The sequence below is a fragment of the Scyliorhinus torazame genome, chromosome 17, assembly GCF_047496885.1.
Source record: "Scyliorhinus torazame isolate Kashiwa2021f chromosome 17, sScyTor2.1, whole genome shotgun sequence".
Taxonomy (NCBI): Eukaryota; Metazoa; Chordata; class Chondrichthyes; order Carcharhiniformes; family Scyliorhinidae; genus Scyliorhinus; species Scyliorhinus torazame.
The window spans coordinates 41,721,273-41,744,659 of record NC_092723.1 but is presented as its reverse complement, the minus strand read 5'-3'; the positions used below and the strand labels follow the sequence as shown (position 1 = coordinate 41,744,659).

Genomic DNA, 23,387 nt, shown 5'->3' with positions numbered 1-23,387 from the left:
CCCAAGCCCCAGAAACAGTGTGGCTTCCCCAGCAAGCCGAGGGAGAGATAGCCAAGGTAATTCAAAGTTTATTGAATCAAGGCATGATTCGACCGGTCGCATCGACGAATAATGCCCTGATTTGGCCAGTAAGAAAACCCGATGGATCATGGCGACTGACCATCGACTACAGAGAATTGAACAAAGTGTCTCCCCTAGCAGCCCCCACCGTTGCCACGAGTCCCGAGACCATATTGAGACAGGGACTCCAGTCGAAACTTTTTATGTACTGGACATCAGCAATGGCTTTTGGTCCATACCACTGGACAAAGCATGTTAGTATAAATTTGCATTCACTTTCCAAGGACAGCAGTACACGTGGACGTGCCTTCCACAAGGCTTCCACAACTCCCCCTCCATTTTTCACAGACAATTGGCAAACGGATTATCTAAATTTTCCCTCCCCGAATGACTTGTTCAGTATGTGGACGCTTGCTCCTACAGACGACACCAAGGAAGAGCACATCTCGCTTCTTTCTGAATTATTAGAACTGCTCACAACGATTGGATGCAAAATTAACCCCAAGAAAGCCCAAATCCTACAGGAAAAAGTCACATATTTACGTACGGTCATCACGCCTGGGAAGCGTGAGATAGAACTCAAACGCATAGATTCCATTGTCAAATTGCCCTTGCCCCAAAACGTTACAGCACTCCGGTCATTTTTAGGACTGATTGGATATTGTAGGAACCACATAGACGGATTTGCCACAAAAGGAGCCCCACTTTCCGAGCTCCTAAAGAAACAGGCCCCATACAAATGGCTTCCACAGCACACGGCTGCCGTGGATGCTTTGAAACGCGCCCTGAGTAGAGCCCCCGCTTTGCAAGCCCCAGATCCACACTCCCCAGACGCGATAGAGGTAGCGACCACAGACCGAACCCTTTCGGCCGTACTCCTGCAGGAAAGGCACGATCGTCTAGGACCCATAGCCTATGCCTCACGAGTCTTGGATCTGGTGGAACAAGGATTTTCAGCCTGCGAGATGCACCTGTTAGCGATTTTCTGGGCAGTACAGTACTTCTCGTACAGAACCGGACTCAACCCAGTAACCATTTTGACCGAGCACACCCCGACACAGCTTTTATTGGACGGCAGACTAAAAGACGGTACAGTAAGCCAAATTCGAGCAGCACGATGGACCCTACTCCTACAGAGACGCAACATCACTGTAAAACGGACAAAAATGCACACGTTTCTGGCCGATAATTTGCATATGCAGGAACCCCACATGAGTGCGAGATCATAGCCCCCCAGCACAGCACAGCACCCTTTGTTCCCAAGTCCGTGCCAAGAAAGACAGGTATCGGACCCCAGCCCACAGACCAAGCACTAAGAATTTACGTAGATGGCTCTGCCACAGTCCTTGAGCGAAAAAGGATAACAGGCTGTGGTATTTATGTAGAGGATGTGCAGGGACACGCTTTAGAAGAGATAGCTTTAAAATTGCCTGGACACTTAGGTTCGCAGGCAGCCGAGTTAGTAGCCATCGCTTACATTGTCCAGCACCCCGATTCGTTCCTGATGGAATTTATGTAGTCCCCACCCAGGACAGGAATGAGATAATTTGTAAGTTCCATGACAGACATGGACACCAAGGGATTGAATCCACCCTTGCCCACCTCAGACCCCTCTGCTGGTGGCCTGATTTGAGAACCGACGTGACCCATTACGTCGGAAATTGCTTAATTTGGGCTCAAAACAACCCCGATCGGTATGCAAAAAAAGCCCAGCTACGACACACCCGCCCTGTAAATGGCCCGTGGACAAACCTTCAATTGGATTATATTGGTCCCCTCCCCCCCTGCAGAAATGGATACAAGTATGAGTTAGTGGTGATAGACACATTTACGAAATGGGTTGAAGCGTTCCCCTCGAGAACAAATACAGCCAAGGCCATGGCAAAGATCTTAACCAAACAAATTTTTACGAGATGGGGTCTCCCCCGTAGTATTGAGTCGGACCAAGGTTCCCACTTTACGGGCAGGGTCATGAAAAATATTATGACGATATTTGGGATTAAACAAAAGTTCCACATTGCCTATCACCCACAGTCCAGCGGCATTGTGGAGCACATGAATCAGACACTAAAGGCCATACTTAGAAAAATGGTGCAGCAGCACAACACGACATGGGACACAGTGCTCCCATGCACACTGATGTTTATTCACAACACAGTGTCGAGCTCAACAGGATATACCCCCCATACCCTCATGACTGGACGACCCATGAAGGGTACCGAATACTTATTCGGACTTGATTTGGCCGGTCCCGCAGTCACCGCCCTGACCCATGAGAAAGCAGTCCAGCACATGGTAGAGAATATTAAAGCAGCACAGCTCGCTGCAGCTGTTTGACTAGGCGCTAAACGAAAGCAGAGTAAGGCCTGCTTTGATAAAACAGTACACCCGACAGAGTATACACTCAGACAGCAAGTGTTGATCACCTTATACAACCCCAGCTCATTCCTCTCCCCTAAATTTGCAGGACCCTATTCAATCTCAGGCAAAGTAAGCCCCGCAGTTTATAAAATCATGTATCTGAACGGAAAATCAGGATAGTTCCATGTAAACCAGCTTAAGGTTTATGGAACGCAGTGCAGCCACTCGCACCACCTCTCATTGGCGATGGCAGACAATGAGGACCCGCCCACTGACCACCCATTTTCACCCTCCCCCAGCAGCAGCAGCTCGTCCACAGACACGACCTTGACCACGCCCCCAGAATCAAATTTCACCCTGACGATTGATTCGGCTGCTAGCGACAGCGACAGCACAACTGAAGCCCCGAGAGACCCGAACAAAGCTCCCACGAACCAGGCCCCAGTCACTACAGGCCCAGAGACCCCGACCACGATACGCTCAGCCGCTTTGAGACGATTTATTTGCCCACACCAGAACCTGACCTGCCACCCGACGATTGCAACCTCCCTATGGAACATGAAACACTGGCACTGTAATAATTCCTGTCATCTAACAAGGAATGATGAAATGGACCCGACATCGGCACACGCCGCGTTAGCACGCAAACTCCATGAACGAGTTTGGCCCCCGGGAGATGGTGATGACTCCGAGTCTGACTCCCACCATGGTAACCCCTTTGAAAATCTTTTTGGAATAGAACCTTGAGATGTCCAGATAATGAGAGTCAGGAACCGATTGAGATTCACGGTGTCCTATACTCTGATGGAACCTGCCCGCTTTTATGTTTAGTTTGTGTTTAAATGTTGTTCGTTCTCTCTTGTACGATTTTGAGTGTCGTCCTCATGGACGCTTTCTTGCTGCAATCATAATTACTCTTCTGACGTCACATTGCAGTTAGAGAAATAAGTTTGTTGGAGCCATATATTTGCAAATTCTTACCGCTCTTGGAAGGTCACTCAGTGCAGTGGATTAATGGCACTTATCCCGCCCTGCCTGAGGACCCCCTATACATTTGATCAGCCAAGCTCGGGTAGTGGAGCAACAGCATTGGTCACCGCCCTACCCGGGGATTCCACCCATTCTTGCCCTGCCGCGGATCATACGCACCACCCCATTTGGATAATTGTTTTCGAAACTTTTGCTGTTCTTTTCAGTGCTGTGGTTTAAAGAATGCTTTTTGCCACAACTTTTGTCCTTTCCGGCAACCTTCCAGTTGCTATCCCCCACATACTGTTTACATGTCAGAAACACTTGGGTGGAAAAACAAGTTTGCAGAGGACGGAGAAATTGTCCGCCCACTCAGCCCATCGACCAGAGGCTGCGAGAGTGCTCGCACTGTGACACAGAATTTGTTTTCCGGATGTTTTGTCTCCGCAAATGGTTGTTTAAAAAAAAAATGAGGGAGTCACATATGGTGACAATTGTAATGGAAAATTGACGTTAAGGAGAAACAGACAGACAAACGAGATGTTAAGCGGCAAGATAATGACTGATATTATGCTTGTTCCCCTAGGAAGATATGAAGATACTCAACGGCGAAGGAAAACCTGAACAAGATGAAGACGACCCTGATGATCTGCATCATGACCGTCGCTGGAACAGTCCAGTTGCGCGCATTACCCACCTCTACCTCCCTCATCACACAGGCCCCGAACACGACTACCCAATACAACACCCCCAGCCCGGACAACTACACCACACATAGACCCAGCCACCGATACCTCCACATGGTGTGAGTATCTCGTTAAGTGGTATTCCCTGTCATGCACAATGGAAGCCTTACTAGTGATAGCCATATTGTACAGTGTTATCCAGACAATTAGATTGCGGAAATGGAGAAGGAGAGCCTGCCGCCCTCCAGTATACACCTTTAGAGCCCCTTTCCTCGGACTCCAGCAAACCCCACACTCTTTCTGAACCTTCCTCTTTAATAAATTCCGCAGTTATTGTTTTTGTTAATAAAGCTTATTTTTCTCTGTATGAATGTTAGTGATAATAAGAAATGTGATGCTGCTATCGGATTTTTGTATTGTAAGATAAGTTCTTTGATTGTTAAATAGCAGCATGAGTGTAGTCTAGTTAGAGACAGTTAGAGGTTCCCCTTTTTTAGGAATGTTAAATGGCCCCTTAGGAATTCTTAGATGGGTGTTGTTTAGGGAAAATTAGGTAAATGTTTTTGACCCATAGGACAGAGTAGAGTAGAACCTGTCCTTGGTTAAGGGTACCTGGCATTTCAGAGACCAAAGAAGACCCAGCATTGTGATCTTTCACGCTTCGCGTTGAGGATCAATAGGACGGAGTGTAGCCATCTGGGATAGCCACTTCCAACTAGGTACAGAGAAACTCGTAAAGCCTAGCAGGTAAAATGGAGAAGCCAAGACTCAGGCAGGCTCAGAGCCTGAAGTGTATATTTGTCAGCAAGAAGTCCAGACGGTATCGATACTCCGACTAATTAGCATTTTAATGGGGCCGATTAGCATTTGATGGCCCATCTTCCCAAAACAAAGGACTGGTACTCGAGCAACCGGGACAGTCCCAGACATTTCGGCGCCACTCCCAGTTCAAGGGAAACACAAACAACGGGGTCAGTGACCGCTTGGGACACGCCCAGCCATCCAGATCCCCGCCCACTTATTGGTTAAGGAATCGAACAGAGTGATCAGGGATCATCCAATTAGTAAGGCCCAAATCGAAGGACCGCCCAAAAGAGCTCGAAAACCCCTAAGTATAAGAAGAGTTCAGCACATGTTCACCCTCTCTTGGCCCTGGTACCCCGGTCACGGCCATCGCCAAGTGCAGCAACACCAGAAGCAAGTCCAAGTTCAACGCTCGTTACCAGACGGATGAGCCCAGCTGAGCAGCAGTTACTCCTCCGGACCCGAGAAGATCCAGAATCGAACAGTGGCCACTTTTCTCTGACTTAAGCCGGGTGCCCAAAGTTAAGTACAGGTTGTCTTAGTCGATAGGTGTAATTAACTATTGGTGTTTATGTTGCATGACTAATTGTGTGTAAATAAAGTACCTTTGATCTTGAACTAACTAACTGGTGTTGGGCTCTTTGATCGATAGCCGGTTGAACCTTGTGGTGGTATCATTTGATACCTGGCGACTCTAAGCATTAGGACATAGATAACATAGAAAGAAGGGCAAGTTCACTGATTGCCATAATTGGAACAGAGCCACAGAAAGGACAGAGAAAAGAGTATAAGAACGACTCGCAACAGTGGCGAATGCCAAATGGGCCTCAGGATGTTTCTGCACTGACTTGGATATAGGCAGAGGTCAGCCTTGAGAGAGACTGACTTGTGTATGAAGTAGGAAAAAACAGGTCTGAGCTAGAAAGGTGAGTGGTGGCTTCAAATTTTGCTGTACATCTGCTCCTGTCTGGCTGTTGTACAGGCTCCCTACCCCAGACTTCAGAGACACCGGCATATGAGACCCAAAGTGGGAGAGAGGAGAGCAACTGGTTAGTGTGGGAAGGCAGGTTTTTAAAGGAATGAATGTGGGAGGAGATTTGGAGATGGCGTGTGTGTAGCATAGCTGAGGCCTATATGAGTACATAAAGTAACATTTTACAATCAAGTGTTAAAATGGGAAGCACTGATTGGAGGAGCAGTGAGTGTGGGAGAGAGGGAATCTGAGAGAGGGGCGGGAGTATCCAGAGGTGAATTGCCCCCGGGGAAAAGGAATGGAGGTGAGGAGACAGGCAAGACCTCAGAGCCATAGAGGAGAGCACTGTCACTGGAGTTCCCCGCAGATCTATCCATGGCTGCATTTCAATAGATGCCTCATGACATCATCTGAAGGCATGCCAGTTGTCGTGGCCCCCCCGCCCCCCTTCCCGGGGCCGGATCCCCCCGCGCCCCGCCGAGTACTCCGCAGGCCGCCCTCAGAGCCAGGTCCCGCCAGTATGGACCTTGTGTATTTCACACCGGTGGGACCGGCTGAAAACGGGCGGCCGCTCGGCCCATCAGGGACTTGGAGAATCGACGGGGGGGGGGGGCGGGGGCGGGGGGCTACAGCCAACAGCCCCCGACTGGCGTGACGTGATCCCCGCCCCCGTCAAAAAAACGGCTCTGGAGAATTCGGCAGCCAGCATCGGAGCCACAGGGCGGGATTAACGCCGCCCCCGCCGATTCTCCGACCCGGCGGGGGGTCGGGGAATCCCGCCCGTAGATTCTGAAGGGGCTTGACAGGATAAATGCTGTGAGGTGGTTTCCCATGGCCGAAGAATCTAGAACAAAGGCATGATCTCAGGACAAAGGATCAGTCATTTAGGACTGAGGTGAGAGATTTCTTCACTCAAAGGGGTTGTGAATCTTTCAAATTCTCGACCTCCATGGGTCGTGGATGCTCAGTCATTAAGTATACTAATGGCTGAAGATTTTGAACTCTAAAGAAATCAAGGGATATGGGGACTGGGGTGGGGGAAAGTGGAGTTGAAGTAGAAAATCAGCATGATCTTTTTGAATGGTAAAGTAGGCTTGAGGGGCCTGCTTTTCCACTTCCTTCGGTTTTTATTTCTTAAAGTGCAGAATCTGTTTGGTGAAAAATTATCCATTGATTAATTCAGGTTTATCTTGTTCTTCACATTATGTGCACAATTGGCACTTAAACAATACAGCACAGGAGGCCATTTAGCCTAATATACCTGGGTCAGATATAGTGAGCATACAAAAACATGAAGACGATGGGAAGACACCCTAGTCATTCAGCCTGTTCCACTTAGTTGCGATGCCAATTACACTCCGCACCCCACCAGGAAGCCATAGAACGATGTGGGAGAGTTGAGAAAGCAGATAAACACAGGCCAATTAGTGGAAGGTGAGTGGTAATCTGGCAAATTCTCCTCCTGCCCATTTGGGTAATGAAAATCAATTGAGGCTGTCACCCTGCCCCTTGCTAACTTTATACGGTGACAAATCTTAACAATATTTTTGCGGCGCTGCTTGTTTTGTTACTTTAGCCAGTTTTATCTTTATTCTTTATAGTCACTCACCTGTACAGTCTAGATTTTCTTTATTTTACTATGTTGTAGATAAATAGGTTTCAGGTGCTTCAGTGCCTCGAATGACAATGTGATTACAATGCTATTTTCTTCTACCAAAAAAAAAGACACTTATTTAGTGAGAAAGCTGGTGAGGGACAATGTTTGTTTGTCCCGTAGTTGGATGGGTAGTCCAGCAATTCAGCTGAGAACTAAGAAATATTATTTTGTTTTTTTAAACATTTTTTAAAATTTAGAGTACCCAATTATTTTTTTTTTTTCAATTATAGGAGCAGTTTAGAGTGGCCAATCCACCTACCCTGCACATCTTTGGTTTGTGGAGGTAAGACCACGCAGAAACGGGGAAACTGTACTAACTGCACACGGACAGTGACCCGGGGCCGGGATCGAACCCGGGTCCTCGGCGCTGTGAGGCAGCAGTGCTAACCACTGCATTAATGTGCTGCCCCCCAAGTAGCAATCTAAATACGCCAAATAGAACCGTTCTCAATTCAACTAATGAAATGAGACCCTGACTTACATTTCCTATGAAAAACAAAGCCAGAAGAGTGGAAAACATTAAGGCACCCTGCCACAAAATAGTCAATGTGCTGCTTCAATGAGCTCTGCAATGTCAGCAAATGTTCACTTCTGCTCCATGGGAATGTTTTTGGCATCTCATCTGAAAATAATCCATCTATTGTAGGCAATCCAACTTGGAATTCCGCCCATTGCAGTACAGATCCAAATCACTGATCTTGCAAAAGCACTTGGTAAATATTATTGTTCAGGGACTTTTGTGTTCCCATTTTCCTTGCGCTCTTTTACTGTACAAAAATGCTCTGTTGAATTTGTCAGTACTTGCACATCCCTAGGTTACTTTGACAGATTTCGTTTTTAAAATAAATTTAGAGTAGCCAATTCATTTTTTCCAATTTGGCATGGCCAATCCACCTATCCTGCACATCTTTGGGTTGTGGGGGCGAAACCCACGCAAATGTGGGGAGAATGTGCAAACCCCACACAGACAGTGATCCAGAGCCAAGATCGAACCTGGGACCTCAGTGCCGTGAGGCAGCAGGGCTAACCCACTGTGCCACCGTGCTGCCCTACTTTGACAGATTTCTTTACCACCGCAATAAACATCTTTAGGAAATCAAAACAAAGTTATAAACGATTGATCTTCATGTCTTGTCTACCAAAATGTTTTCACTCATAAATAGATAATTCGAGGGCAGCACGGTGGCACAGTGGTTAGCATTGCTGCCTCACAGCGCCGAGGTCCCAGGTTCGATCCCGGCTCTGGGTCACTGTCCGTGTGGAGTTTGCCCATTCTCCCCGTGTTTGCGTGGGTTTCGCCCCCACAACTCAAAAAAAAAATGTGCAGGGTAGGTGGATTGGTCACGCTAAATTGCCCCTTAATTGGAAAAAAATGAATTGGGTACACTAAATTTATTTTTAGAATAAAAATAAATAGATAATTCTGTGTTTGCATCTTTGAATAAGAGTCAGTGGCATTATTCAGAAAGTTTTTATAAATTGTAAATGTTTTCAGCCTCGTCACCATGCTATTAATAGCACAGTCTGTTGCTCGCTTTAACCTGGTCTTGTAGCATTTTAATCAATCTTCTGCTGAATTTTACTATGCTAAAGGAAACTTTGCTGCTGTCTACCTCTGAGAAGTTGTGGATAATGTTCTGTTATTGATTATGAACAATCATGTATATTAGGAATGGGAGTAGGCCATTCAGCCTGTCTAGCCTGCCCCGTCATTCAATACGATCATGGCTGATCCTCCACTTCAATGCCTATTTCCCACACTATCCCCAGATCTCTTTATGTCATTGATATCTAGAAATCTGTCAGTCTCAGCTTTAAACATATTTAATGACTGAGCTTTCACAGCCCTCTAGGGTAGACAATTCCATAGATCTGTAACCCTCTGAGTAAAAACAAGTTCCCCTCCTCATGGCCCCAAGTGGTTTCGCTCTTTTAGAAACTCTTAAATATTACATCTGACTTTGGTCAGACTTGGGTAACTAATATTCACAGGCTAGTCTCTAGGGTTCCAGAAATAGAACAATCACATTTATTCAGCTGTACAACTTGAAATAAAAACTAGCCAGACCTATAGTCTTAACAACTTTCTATTACTGACGAGCTACTATCACCAAAGTTATTATGAAGTTTGATCTGCAAGTTCAGTCTGAGCCGCACTTGTTCCAAGTATTAATTTCTTACTAGAGAACATGCCTCATGTTTTTTCTCAGAAAGGATTTTTTTGGCAAGCAAAATGACTCATGTGATGCAAGGTACAATTAAGTAAAATGCTGGGCAACGGACCAAGCAGTGAACTACAATGTCGTTCCTGTGAGTTCTAATAACTACTTGATGCTTTGTTGGTTATGAAGCAAAATTGGAAAGTGAATCCATGCAGTATGCAGCTTGTCAAAAGCAAGAGAGCTGAAAATGGGTTATCAGCTCAATAAACTGACCAACTTTCAAATGAGATTTTGTCTCACCAGAGTAGAGTGCGTTGTATTAGAAACCTGACCCGTTGAAAGCAGTCTGTGTCAGTTTATGTATTGTAACTACTTGCACGTTTGTGATAAAAGAAAATGGATGCTTCCCCTTGGGTGCCTGGGTCGGTTTATTAAGTGGGTATGCTGAGAACCAACTGCCTTCACATCTGGTATATGCTGACTGAAAGAGACAGCTGAAATGAGAATTTTGAAATTCAATTTGACAGGCAACAAGGTATCTAAGTGGCATTCAGTAGAATGCAAACCTCTTATCCGGATGCATTGTGAAAGATTTATGGGCTATAATATCTTTAGAAACAACTGTCTTTGTCCTCTTGCAATCTCCTCCATTTTCCGCGCAGTTTGCCAAGCTTCCTAATTTAGTAACACCAGCAAACTTCATGTCAATTCTCTCGTGCCTATGTTCAAATGAAAGGACAGAAGAAAAGAGCTAAATTGCTGCCTCTTCAAGTAAGCCCATGCAGACATACTGAACCAATTGGCCCCTTGATATGCAATACAATTCTATGATTTTATAGTTGTAAAAGAAAAAGCAGTCCTTGGAGCAAATCGTTAACATATCCAGCTAACACTCCAGAACATCCATTTATCTCAATTGGGAACATAGGAATTGGGAGCAGCAGAGGAATATCTGACCCTCCGAGCCTGCTCCGCCTTTCATGGCGGATCTGACAATGATCTCAACCCTACTTTCCTGCCTGCCTCTAGAACCCTTGATTTCCCTGTCCATCAAAATTCTACCTAACTCTGCCTTGAATAAATTCAATGACTCAGCCTCCACTGCTTTCTGGGGAAGAAAGTTCCACAGACAAACAACCCTCTGAGAGAAAAAGATTCTCATCATCTCTGTCTTAAAAGGGAGACCTCTTATTCTTAAATTGTGTACCCCCGTTCTGGTCTTCCCTACAAGAGGGAAAATACTCCTGCTATCCACTCAATCAAGTACCCCCAGGGGACCTTCCTCGACTGTTGTAAAACATTTCTACTTTTATATTCCGATCCCCTTGCAATAAACATCAATATTCCATTCACCTTCCCAGTACTTGCTGTGTTTGCATACTAACTTTTTATGATTCCTGTACCAGGACAACCAGATCCCTCTGTAGCGCAGAGTGCTGCAATCTCTCTTCATGTAAATAGTACACTGCTTTTCTATTCTTTCTGCCAAAATGAATAAGTTCACATTTTTCCACATTATACGCCATCTGCCAAGTTTTCGCTCACTCGCCGAACCTGTCAACATCCCTCTCTCTCGCCAAACCTGCCAACGTCCCTCTCTCTCACCAAACCTGAAGACGTCCCTCTCTCCCGCTGAACCTGTCGACGTCCCTCTCTCTCGCCGAACCTATCCCTCTCTCGCCGAACCTGTCGACGTCCCTCTCTCTCGCTGAACCTAAAGACGTCCCTCTCTCTTGCTGAACCTGTCGACGTCCCTCTCTCTCGCTTAACCTAAAGACGTCCCTCTCTCTTGCTGAACCTGTCAACATCCCTCTCTCTCGCTGAACCTAAAGACGTCCCTCTCTCTCGCCGAATCTGTTGACGTCCCTCTCTCTCGCTGAACCTGTCGACGTCCCTCTCTCTCGCTGAACCTAAAGACGTCCCTCTCTCTTGCTGAACCTGTCAACATCCCTCTCTCGCCAAACCTGCTGACATCCCTCTCACCGAACCTGTCGACGTCTCTCTTACTCACTGAACCTGTCGACGTCCCTCTCTCTCGTCAAACCTGCCGACATCCCTCTTTCGCCGAACCTGCCGACATCCCTCTCTCTCACCGAACCTGCCGACGTCCCTCTCGCCAAACCTGCCGACATCCCTCTCTCACCGAACCTGTCGATGTCACTCTCACTCGCTGAACTTGTCGATGTCCCTCTCCCTCGCCAAACCTGCCGACGTCCCTATCTCTCGCCGAACCGGTCGATGTCCCTCTCTCTCGCCGAACCTGCCGACATCCCTCTCTCTCGCCAAATCTGCCAACATCCGTCTCTCTCACCGAACCTGCCGACGTCCCTCTCGCCAAACCTGCCGGCATCCCTCTCTCACCGAACCTGTCGATGTCCCTCTCACTCGCTGAACCTGTCGATGTCCCTCTCTCTCGCCAAACCTGCCGACATCCCTCTCACTCGCTGAACCTGTCGACGTCCCTCTCTCTCGCCAAACCTGCCAACGTCCATCTCACTCACTGAACCTGTCTACATCCCTTCACAGACTCTCTACCACTTCTTAACAACTTACTTTGTGTCATCAGCTAATTTAGCTACCAAACATTCAGGTGCCTTCATCCAAGTCATTGAAATAGTTTGTAAATAGTTGAGGCCCCAGCACTGATCCCTGTGACACTTCCTTAATTACAGATTGCCAACCCGAAAATGACCCACTTATCCCTATTTTCTGTTTGATGTTCGTTAACCAATTCTTCACCCCCCTGCTAATATTTTACCTCTGACACCATGTGCATCTTTGGATCCTCACTGTCTTCAGGTGATGTCCCGGAGGACTGGAGAATAGCCAATGCTGTTCCTTTGTTTACTCATAGGATTTACAGTGCAGAAGGAGTCTGCACCGGCTCTCCGAAAGAGCACCCTACCCAAGAGCACGCCTCCACCCTATCCCCACAACCCAGTAACCCCGGCCAACACTAAGGGCAATTTTGGACACGAAGGGCAATTTAGCATGGTCAATCCACCTAACCTGCACATCTTTAGACTGTGGGAGGAAACTGGACACCCGGGGAAACCCACGCACACACGGGGAGAACGTGCAGACTCTGCACAGACAGTGACCGAAGCGGGAATCGAACTTGGGACCCTGGAGCTGTGAAGCAATTGTGCTAACCACCATGCTACCGTGCTGCCCACGGGTTTAAGAAGGGTAGCAAGGATAATCCAGGGAGGTACAGGCCGGTGAGCCTTACGTCAGTGGTAGGGAGATTACTGGAGAGAAAACTTCGAGACAGGTTCTACTCCCATTTGGAAGCAAATGGACGTATTAGTGAGAGGCAGCATGGTTTTGTGAAAGGGAGGTTGTGTCTCACGAACTTGATAGAGTTTTTCGAAGAGGTCACAAAGATGATTGATGCAGGTAGGGCAGTGGATGTTGTCTATATGGACTTCAGTAAGGCCTTTGACAAGGTCCCTCATGGTAGACTGGTACAAAAGGTGAAGTCACACGGGATCAGGGGTGAGCTGGCAAGGTGGATACAGAACTGGCTAGGTCATAGAAGGCAGAGAGTAGCAATGGAAGGGTGCTTTTCTAATTGGAGGGCTGTGACTAGTGGTGTTCTGCAGGGATCAGTGCTGGGATCTTTGCTGTTCGTAGTGTATATAAATGATTTGGAGGAAAATGTAACTGGTCTGATTAGTAAGTTAGCAGATGACACAAAGGTTGGTGGAATTGCGGATAGCGATGAGATGAGGACTGTCAGAGGATACAGCAGGATTTAGATCGTTTGGAGTCTTGGGCGGAGTGATGGCAGTTGGAGTTTAATCCGGACAAATGTGAGGTAATGCATTTTGGAAGGTCTAATGCAGGTAGGCAATATACAGTGAATGGTAGAACCCTCACGAGTATTGAAAGTCAGAGAGAGATCTAGGTGTACAGGTCCACAGGTCACTGAGGGGTCAATTACTAGGGGGCATAGATTTAAGGTGCGAGGGGCAAGGTTTAGAGTAGATGTATGAGGCATGTTTTTTACACAGAGGGTAGTGGGTGCCTGGAACTCGCTGCCGGAGGAGGTGGTGGAAGCAGGGACGATAGTGACATTTAAGAGGCATCTTGACAAATACATGAATAGGATGGGAATAGAGGGATACGGATTCTGGAAGTGTAGAAGATTGTAGTTTAGTCGGGCAGCATGATCGGCATGGGCTTGGAGGGCCGAAGGGCCTGTCCCTGTGCTGTACTTTTCTTTGTTCTTGTTCTTCACTCATCTTGCGTAGTAATCCTTTGATGTGGCACTTCCTTACTTCCTGTTTGCTGCCCACTTCTCCATCGTGTTGTTATATTAATCATGATTTTTAAAATTTTTGTAACAAGTTTCGTATCTGGCTCATTATCAAGCCCTCTGAAAATCCATATATAACAGCTTCCATTGCATTCCTGTTATTTGAAAACTTGTCATTTTCTCAAAAAATGTGATTGAATTAGTGAAGCATGACTCGTCATTTACAAATCTATGAAGGTTCTTGCTGAGTTAATTTATCTTTCTGTTAACTGATTTCACCTCAGACTACGGACGATGGACATTTTTCCAAACTTGATAAACCTGCCCATAATTTCCTTGTATAACCTTTCTCAGTTTAAGGCAGCTGGCAGCGATTTGGGTAGTTGGTAGAAGCAACAGACTCAGAACTTGGTTTGCTGGTAGATTAACAATAACCACCGAGTTGCACGATGGGAAGGAATGCTCAGGGGCGGCCAAGTGTTTGGAGCAGGAATCGCATAGTCTCTTCATTTGTGACCTGTGGTGGAGACTGGTGTGCCAGCAAATGCAGGTTTAGCACTTATTAAGTAGATGCAGTCAGCGTACCTCATGGGGGAACATTCGCAAAAAATAATCAGCTCTGGAAAAATCTGTGGATGGGAAACTGCCGATTTGCTCATGGGAAAAACCTCAGAGACTGCCATGAGCTTTAACAGGAGTGCAGTGAATTGACATAAGTTCCCATTTCCAGTCGTGCTACTTTCTTTCCCCCATTGGCCATGACCTGCCTCAGGAAACCACAATACTGAAGGCCCAAACATGTTGGTAACGCTGACTCAAGTTTTTATGAAACAAAATTTCCATGAGCTCATCAGCAGTGCAGCTGTTTTTGCCAGTAGAAGGAACAGACGGTCCGGCTTTGCAGGCTGGGAAAGATCAGCTATTGGGCCAGATTTGCTTCTAAAACACTGGTACCAGCCATTGGCATAGGGACCTGGAAAATCAGACATGGTCACACAGGGGCACAGAGTGCGAGCACTTTACCAGAACGGCGAGGCTCTGGGCCCCATGACAGGGAACCATTTGGCATGACTAGCCAAGCTGAAAACAGAGATTGGGCTTTGTTTGTGGTCAGTGTAGCACTCAGCTAATTGAGGCCATTAAATCAGAGAGAGTGGACAGAAGGAAGGCTAGGAGGCCAGGAATTGGGATTGAAGGGTTTTAAAAATTTATTTTAATTTTGAGTACCCAATTCTGTTTTTTCCAAGGGGTGATTTAGCATGGCTAATCCACCTACCCTGCACATCTTTTTGGGTTGAGGGGGTGAGACCCACGCAGACAGGGGGAGAATGTGCAAACTCCACGCGGACATTGACCCGGGGCTGGGATCGAACCTGGGTCCTCTGTGCCGTGAGGCAGCAGTGCTAGCCATTGCGCCGCCATGCTGCCCCCGAGATAGATGGTTAACTTGGAAGGTGAGGTGGCGAGAGCATTAATAGCTGGTTGGATGGTGTGGAGGTGAGGAGAAAAGGCAGGCATTCAGGAGTGAGTTGCAACAAGCCAGTGGTGGGGGTTAGGGGGAGGAGTGGTGGATTGGGTTCAAGTGTGGCAGTGTGCTTTCTATAAATAGCGAGTCGGTTTGCGGGGGGGTGCACACTGAGCTCTGCATCCCTCCTACAGGTACCATGTCCCAAGAGGGCATTGGCAACCGTGGACTTGCGTTAGATTGCTCCATGATTATGAGGGGCAAATTACTACAGTGATTTGTCATTGCTTCTACCGTTTGGCTGACCAAGAAACTCACCTGCCATCAGGTGTACTGGACATATTTCCAGGCTGATCAACCTGATTTGGCCACATAATGAATGCACCCTCCTGGGGCATTCATCAGGTCCTGAGGTGGGAACTCGGAGCTTCAGGCCCAGAGGTAAGGATACTATCACTGCGCCGCAACACCTCCCCCAGGCTCCATACGAGGGTAAATAAAAATGAACAGCATGGTTTACCAAGTGCAGCAAGTGCTGGCTGCTTCAGACAGTGAAGGCCTCAAAAAGGCCCTTATTTTCAATGGCACAGTTAATTGTACCTCTGGCTGGAAGTTTGCTCATGCTTTCTACTTGCCTTATTGGGGGCTGAGCAGGAAATTCAACGCCTGAAAAATGGGCATAGCAGGGTCAAAAATAAAAGATCTCTGCGGTACAGACCACCTGTGGTATTTGCTGTAAACCCCAGTACTGGCAGCTACAGGACAGTAAACCGAATAAAAATAAACCATATGTCACTCCCAACAATTTTAAGTTGAAGAGCTATGTTTAAACCTGCCCACAGTATATCTGATGTTTCACATTAAATTCTGTAGGCGTATTGTGGATGGAAGGAAGGAAAATAGTCACCTCAAGCCCAGCCAGTCCTCAGCAAGATAGCATTTCAATCATGCAGAATGTATGGAGACAATAAAACAATATAAATGCACTTCTGCCCACAGACAGAATTACTGCAACCTGTACTTTGCTGTTCCATTAAATTCCAGTGGAAGAAATGTCTGCAGCATCTTATTTTGGTTAACTTGAAAATATATAATTTAAACTGTTAGCCAGGAAAGAATTAGAATTCTAGATGTCAACAAACAAAATAGGATCTATCTATATCGGCTATCCCTGTTCTGGTCATTTAACAGTTGACAGCATCAGTTGAAGGCATCTGTGATTGAAATTAGACATTACAGACACAGCTGGGCATGACTAGGTTTAATTGCCAAGAGTGATAAATTTACCATTTATGAGTGCACAGTGGACTAATGCTATTAATTTTCAATGCCCTTCCAGTGCATTACATTTTTTATGCTTTAACAAAAATTCAAAGCCATTAAAAGCTCTGAATTATATGGTGTGAAAATGTTCCCTCCAGCTGCTTTCTGACTGCTCCTGCAATGTCACATATGGTGTTGGCTGTTCCTGTTTTCAGATATTTAACCATTTTCACTTTGAGCATTGTGAAACATGAATGTCAGGAATCACATCAACTGAGGACAGCACGGTGGCACCGTGGTTAGCATTGCTGCCTCACAGCGCCGAGGTTCCAGGTTCGATCTCGGCTCTGGGTCACTGTCCGTGTGGAGTTGGCACATTCTCCCCGTGTTTGCATGGGTTTCGCCCCCACAACCCAAAGATGTGCAAGGTAGGTGGATTGGCCACGCTAAATTACCCCTTAATTGGAAAAAATGAATTGGGTACTCTAAATTTATTTTTAAAAAGTGAAAAAAAGGAATCAACTGCAGTGACACTAACACAAAATTACTCAACGTGTAGACTTTATCTCTGTTCTCCAATCCGTGTTTTTCTGTTCCGTTCCAAAAGAATTGTTTACATTTTTCTGTGGTCTCGACTGTCTCATACAGTAAACTTTAGTGAAAATTAAACCTTCACCCATCAATCATGAGCGTACAGAAAGTCAGCCGTTCACGGACAGTCAGTGTACTGGTCAAAAAGGGCTGCCACAGTATCTACAGATTTAGAATCTCAGGCACACATATCGATCTTTAGCGAGACATAGGATGACATCTTCCCCACCTTTGTACTGATCTATTCTCTTCCTCCTGCTGGTGGAATATTTGTTTTGATGGAAGAAAATGACTGAGCATTAAATGAAAATTGCATATAATTCCTGATAGATGTACGTTGCAGGTAAAAATAAAACAGGATATTTTGAGGCTGAGTAAACAGTTTGATAGGTTTGACATTGTCCAAAGTGGTATGTTTTTTTCACATGTGTAATGTGAGTTTTTTGGAAGTATTTTTTAAAATTTGAGGGCTTTCAAGCATGGATGAGCAGTAAGTGCTAATGGGTAACCAAGTGCATTGATTCAGACATAATTGTCAGGCATAATGGTGGCTTATTAAAAACGTGATTTTTCCTTTTTTGATTTGGGTTTTGATCCAACTTCATCACATTACATTTCCTCTCCCAAGACCAGCTCTGAGGATTCTAATGATGCCTCTTTAGAAGCATCAGCGTTCTTTTATTTTCTTTGCTGAATTCCTCACTTTGGATTTGAATAGAAATATCTTGCCAAATTGTGACACAAGTGTTTTAGTAAACCAAGCCAACGGCCATTCTGGAGTTGCTCATTTTGCTGCAAGGATAATGAGCACGAGAAGGCTGAATGTCAAACAGCTCTTGATACTATATGGGTTGGCTTCCATTTCAGTGTAAATATTGTTTTGAGAAGTTGCATATCCTCACAAACAATGTGACCTAATACTCCTGCTCCAGGTATTACAGTGAGATTGTGCCCCCTCGTGGCAAAACATATCAGCAGCAATTGATATATTCTACACATAATTAAAAGCGTTACTTTTGAAAAGAATTTGCCACATCATTGGCGGGATTCTCTGTCGGCTGAGGCTGGAATGGGGAAACGTGATTGGGCAGAGAATCAGTTCTGACGCCGAAATCGTGGTCGGTGCCGGTTTCACGCCAAATCGCAATTCTCCGGTGCCTCGGCAGCAGAGTCAATGCGTCCCACTCGCACGTACAGTTAACGCTGTTGGCGTATCATTAGCAGGGCTGACTCTGTATTCTCTGGGGTCTCCACCATTCTCTGCCTCCACTGGGGGGGGAATTCCCGGTTGCGAGGTTCACTTGTGGCTTTTAAAAATCGTGAAACAGGCATTGTGGCTGCTGAGGGAGGGAGGGGGGTACGGAAAGTGTCTAGCATCGCCATAGTTTGCTGATAGTTGTGCCGTTGGCCGGGGGGGGGGGGGGGGGGGGGGGGGCTTCTGCCAGGGCCTGGGGGAGTAGCTGTGGGTGGCCAGAAGGTGGTCTGTGGGGTCGGGGTGGGTGGGCACGGAACACCATTGCTGCAGCCTGCAAGGCAGCTGTGCAGCTGCACACGCCATTAACAGCCCACTGTGAACTTAAGGCCACAGGTCGAATGGGTATACCCCAGGCTATCCTCCTGGGTGCCCTCTGGCCCCAGCCGACCCATCAGCGGGATGGATGTGCTCCAGCGCAACCAATGCCATCCTGTTGCTTGGGATGAGGGTGTGTAGGGTGTGAAGTGTGTTTATGCGGCTGCAGCTTATAGGCGTCCTGAATTCCAATAGCGAATCTGGCGAATCCCGCACCGTTTCTCATTGGAATTGATTGTGTTTCACGTGGCGCCGGTGGTAGCCCCTCAACAGGAGCAGAATCGGTCCACGTGTGGCGGCAGTTTTGTTTTCATAGCAGTCCATGAATCCGGCCACAGCGTCAACACTTCGTCTCAGGAACAGAGAATTCCGCCCCATTACTTTTGCATCTGAAAGTGTCAAACTAAAGGGTTATCAATCAAATATCCATTGCTGTAAACGTAAGCAAATCTGAAGCATTTTAAATTGAATCTACTTGCCCAAGGAGAAAAGTGAGTAAAACTGAGAATTCAGTTCAACTAGTTTTTCAAAGCTACCAATGCCAAATGAGAAAGTTGCCGAAAATGGACAATGATTCAAAAGATAGCCAACTTTTTTAAATTGGCCCTTAGGCTCTCCACAGAAGAGTGAATCTTTACGATGTGGGCCTACAGTCCTGCATATAGGCAATTCTACAGAACCGATTCTAGGTTTAGATTGCTACCTCAACTCAAAATGTTACTTCTGTGAGAAACATTTATAACAAGAATTAATAAAAGAAAAGAACAATTCAAAATAAAATGGATACTCTTTCCCATGGATTGCCTATTTAGTGAATCTAAATAAAGGAAACTATGATGGTATGCGGTGCAAGTTGGCTATGATGGATTGTGGAATGTCACCCCAAAGGATGACGATGGATTGGCAATGGCAAACATTGTTAATCTCTGTCTGGTGCAAAAATAAAACAGGGGAGGTGGCCAAACCGGGGGCAGGATTCTCCACTCCCGCGCCGAAGTGCCCACGCCGTCGTGAACGGCATCGAGGTTCATGACAGCGCGAAACGGTCCCGATCCCGATCGATTCAGGCCCCGACAATGGGCTAGGATCGGGGCCGCGTCATCTACACGCACCAGGCTTTGTCTCCGCGTACTAAATTGCCCCTTAATTGGAAAAAATGAATTGGATACTCTAATTTTTGTTTTTTTTAAAGAAAGGGAAAGCAGACTACAAGAGTAAGCTTGCAAGGAACACAAAAACTGACTGTAAAAGATCTATAGGTATGTGAAGATAAAAAGATTGGTGAAAACAAATGTAGGTCCCTTACAGTCAGAACAGAGAAATTTATAATGGGGAACAAAGAAATGGCTGACCAACTAAATACATACTTTATGTCTTTACATTTGTAGACACTAGCAAGTCCAGTTTTGTTGACTGTGGGAAGATTGTTAGTCTCTAAGTCTCACGGGGAAATTGTTGAGAATATAAGGGGCAGGATTCTTCGGAAACCGGCGGGGCGGACAACTCTGGCACGAAGGAGTGGCGTGAACCACTCCGGCGTCGGGCCGCCCCGAAGGTGCGGAATCCTCCGCACCTTCAGGGGCTAGGCCGGCGGCGGAGTGGTTTGTGCCACACCGCCTGGCGCGGAAGGGGCTTGGCGCCACGCCAACCGGTGCCGAAGGGCCTCCGCCGGCCGGCGCGAGTTGGTGCATATGCGGGAGTGCCAGCGTGTGCTGGCATCATCCTAATGAATGCGCAGGAGAGATTCATCTCCGTGCCGGCCATCGCGGACCGTTACACCGGCCAGCGCGGAGGAATAGAGTGCCACCACGGCACAGGCCCGCCCGTGGATCGGTGGGCTCCGGTCGCGGGTCAGGCCACCATGGGGGCACCCCCCCGAGACCAGATCCCCCCCCCCCCCGTACCCCCCCCCCCCCCGAGGACCCCGGAGGCCACCCGCAGAGTCAGGTCCCGTCGGTAAGTACCTGTCATAACATACGCCGGCGGGACCCACCGAAAACAGGCGGCCACTCGGTGCCAACGGCCCCTGACCAGCGTGGCGCGATTCCCGCCCTCGCCAAATCCCCGGCGCCGGAGAATTTGGCAGCCGGCGGGGGCGGGATTCATGCTGCCCCCTGGCGATTCTCCGATCCGGCGGGGGGTCGGAGAATCCTGTCCCACGTTTTACAAATGGTTGTACTTTAAACTGTCTGTTTAATTTCATGTTAGAATGGAGTTGTGGGGCTTATTATGGGCCAGGGTTTAGGGAACACCAAAGTATATCATGGAGTTCCAGGTCCCAGGTTCGATTCCCGGCTTGGGTCACTGTCTGAGTGATGTCTGCACGTTCTCCACGTGTGAACATCGGTTTCCTCCGGGTGATCCGGTTTCCTCCCACAGTCCAAAGATGTGCAGATTAGTTGGATTGGCCATGCTAAATTGCCCTTAGTGTCCAAAATTGCCCTTAGTGTTGGGTGAGGTTACTGGGTTATGGGGATAGGGTGGAGGTGTGCGGTTGGGTAGGGTGCTCTTTCCAAGAGCCGGTGCAGACTCGATGAGCCAAATGGCCTCCTTCTGCACTGTAAATTCTATAGTTCACCTGACCTACAACTTTTAATAGATTTTGGTTGTGAGGATCACAAGGGCCCAATTTCCAGGTGTTATGCAACAGAGATCTTAAGTATTTTTAAACAAAAGAATGTGTATTCTATGAATTCAGTTAACATTTTATAAACACACAGTAAACATCGTATCAACTACTAACACAAATACCCCCTAAAGATACAGTACTCTATAGGTAACCCTTAATAACTTTCCTATCAACATCCAAAAGCCAAAAACTCTTTTTCTCCAAAACAGTAGGTTTGAATTCCTTACAGAAAAACAGGTAGTACTTTAAAATTATCTAGTGGTCTGGAGACATTCTTTAACATGCACAGAGAGAGACCAAAAATACACCTTCATTGTTTAAATGCAGCTCCCAACTGAAAACGAAACAAAAAAACTCAGAGCCACAAAGCAGCTTCCAGCTCAAAACGTAAGTAGAAGACTGAATCACAGCCCAGCTCCACCCACACAATGACATCATTGCAGCCATTTGATCAAACATACTTTTATTAAAGGGACCCTCACATGACACCTCCCCCCAAGAAAAAAAATAAACCATCAACTTCAATATGGTTTCATTTTTCACCTTTTCACTTTCCTTTAAGAATTATTGACAGTAAATATACTTTTTGGTTTAACAAAACAAAACACGCAAACATTTATAAGAACATAGTCCATTTTAGTTCTTCTTCTTGCAACTGGAATCCCTCTTCTCTTCGTCACATTCGTGACAAAGCAACAGCTATCACGTTATTTCTCATCCTGCCACATGTATTATTTTTAAATGTAATGGCTGTAACAATAAACACCATCGAAACAGTCTGGCATTGTTATTCCGGAACTGCTCCAAAAACGTCAGTGGATTATGATCACTGTATATAATTGTTTCAGACGAATTGCTGTTAATATAAATTTGAAAATGTTGCAAAGCCAGCACCAAGCTCAAAGTCTCCTTCTCAAATGTTGAATACTTCTTCTGGTGCTTATTTAATTTCTTTGAAAAATAAACCAATAGGCCGCTCTCGTCCTTTGTCGTCTTCTTGTAAGAGCACCACATATAAAGGTCAGGAATTTGAAAGGTTTTCTCAGGTGACTTTACAGTTAGAAAAACAAACTTTTGTGTGCACATTAATAGCTTTCCTGAGGTTGTGGTCAGGTTTTGGAAACAGAAAAATAACTGCAATCATAACACAGAATTTATTTAGTTTTCACAGGAGTTGGCAAAAAGTGGTTACTGCAAGATAGAGCCTGCCTAAATACTGTACAATTCATTTCCAGGTTATTGGTCTCATTGATGTCTTTACACCAGCTCTTACATTGGATGGATTTCATGACTTGTAAGTGTTCTGAAAACATACGTTGTCTAAACAACTTTGTGGTCAAAACTGCACTGCTATTGTCAAAAATAAATACTCAAATCAGTAACAGAGAACAATGATAGACACAGCATTACTTGCACTGCCAAAATCAAATATGAAATTAAACATCAGTATGCTTTAAGCTATGATTTAAGTCTAACAAATATCTAGCTCCATATTGAGAGTTGTAGAATTTTACAACACCAAAAAAGGCCCATCGGTCCATCATGCCCACGTTGGCCATCAAGCACCTATCTATTCAAATCACAATTTCCAACACTTGGTCCATAGCCTTGTGTGCTATGGTGTTTCAAGTGCTCCTCTATTTTTTTTTAATTTAGAGTACCCAATTATTTTTTTTTCCAATTAACGGGCAATTTAGCATGGCCAATCCACGTACCCTGCACAACTTTGGGTTGTGGACGGGGAGACCCATGCAGACACGGGGAGAATGTGCAAGCTCCACACAGACAGTGACCCTGGGCCGGGATTGAATCCGGGTCCTCAGCGCCGCGAGATAGCAGTGCTAACCACTGCGCCACTGTGCCGCCCCTCAAGTGCTCTTCTAAATGCTTCTTAAGTGTTATGAGGATTCTCGCCTCTACCACCCTTTCAGGCAGT

The 23,387-nt window shown here is 46.3% G+C and overlaps 1 protein-coding gene across 4 annotated transcripts in view; it reads left to right on the top strand.

Moving 5' to 3' along the window:
- The window catches only part of LOC140393834 (mitogen-activated protein kinase 13-like), a 106,769-nt gene that overhangs the window by 6,115 nt on the left and 77,267 nt on the right, over window positions 1-23,387 (top strand). Inside the window, exons 3-5 of one of the 4 annotated variants that reach the window (XM_072480342.1) lie at window positions 7,741-7,793; window positions 8,157-8,223; window positions 22,687-22,745. The exons of 1 other annotated variant lie outside the window; for it this stretch is intronic. In XM_072480342.1, the coding sequence (XP_072336443.1) occupies window positions 7,741-7,793; window positions 8,157-8,223; window positions 22,687-22,745 (179 nt within the window). The remainder of the gene's footprint in view (window positions 1-7,740; window positions 7,794-8,156; window positions 8,224-22,686; window positions 22,746-23,387) is intronic. 2 more of the 4 variants (XM_072480344.1, XM_072480343.1) reach the window with 2 other exon arrangements.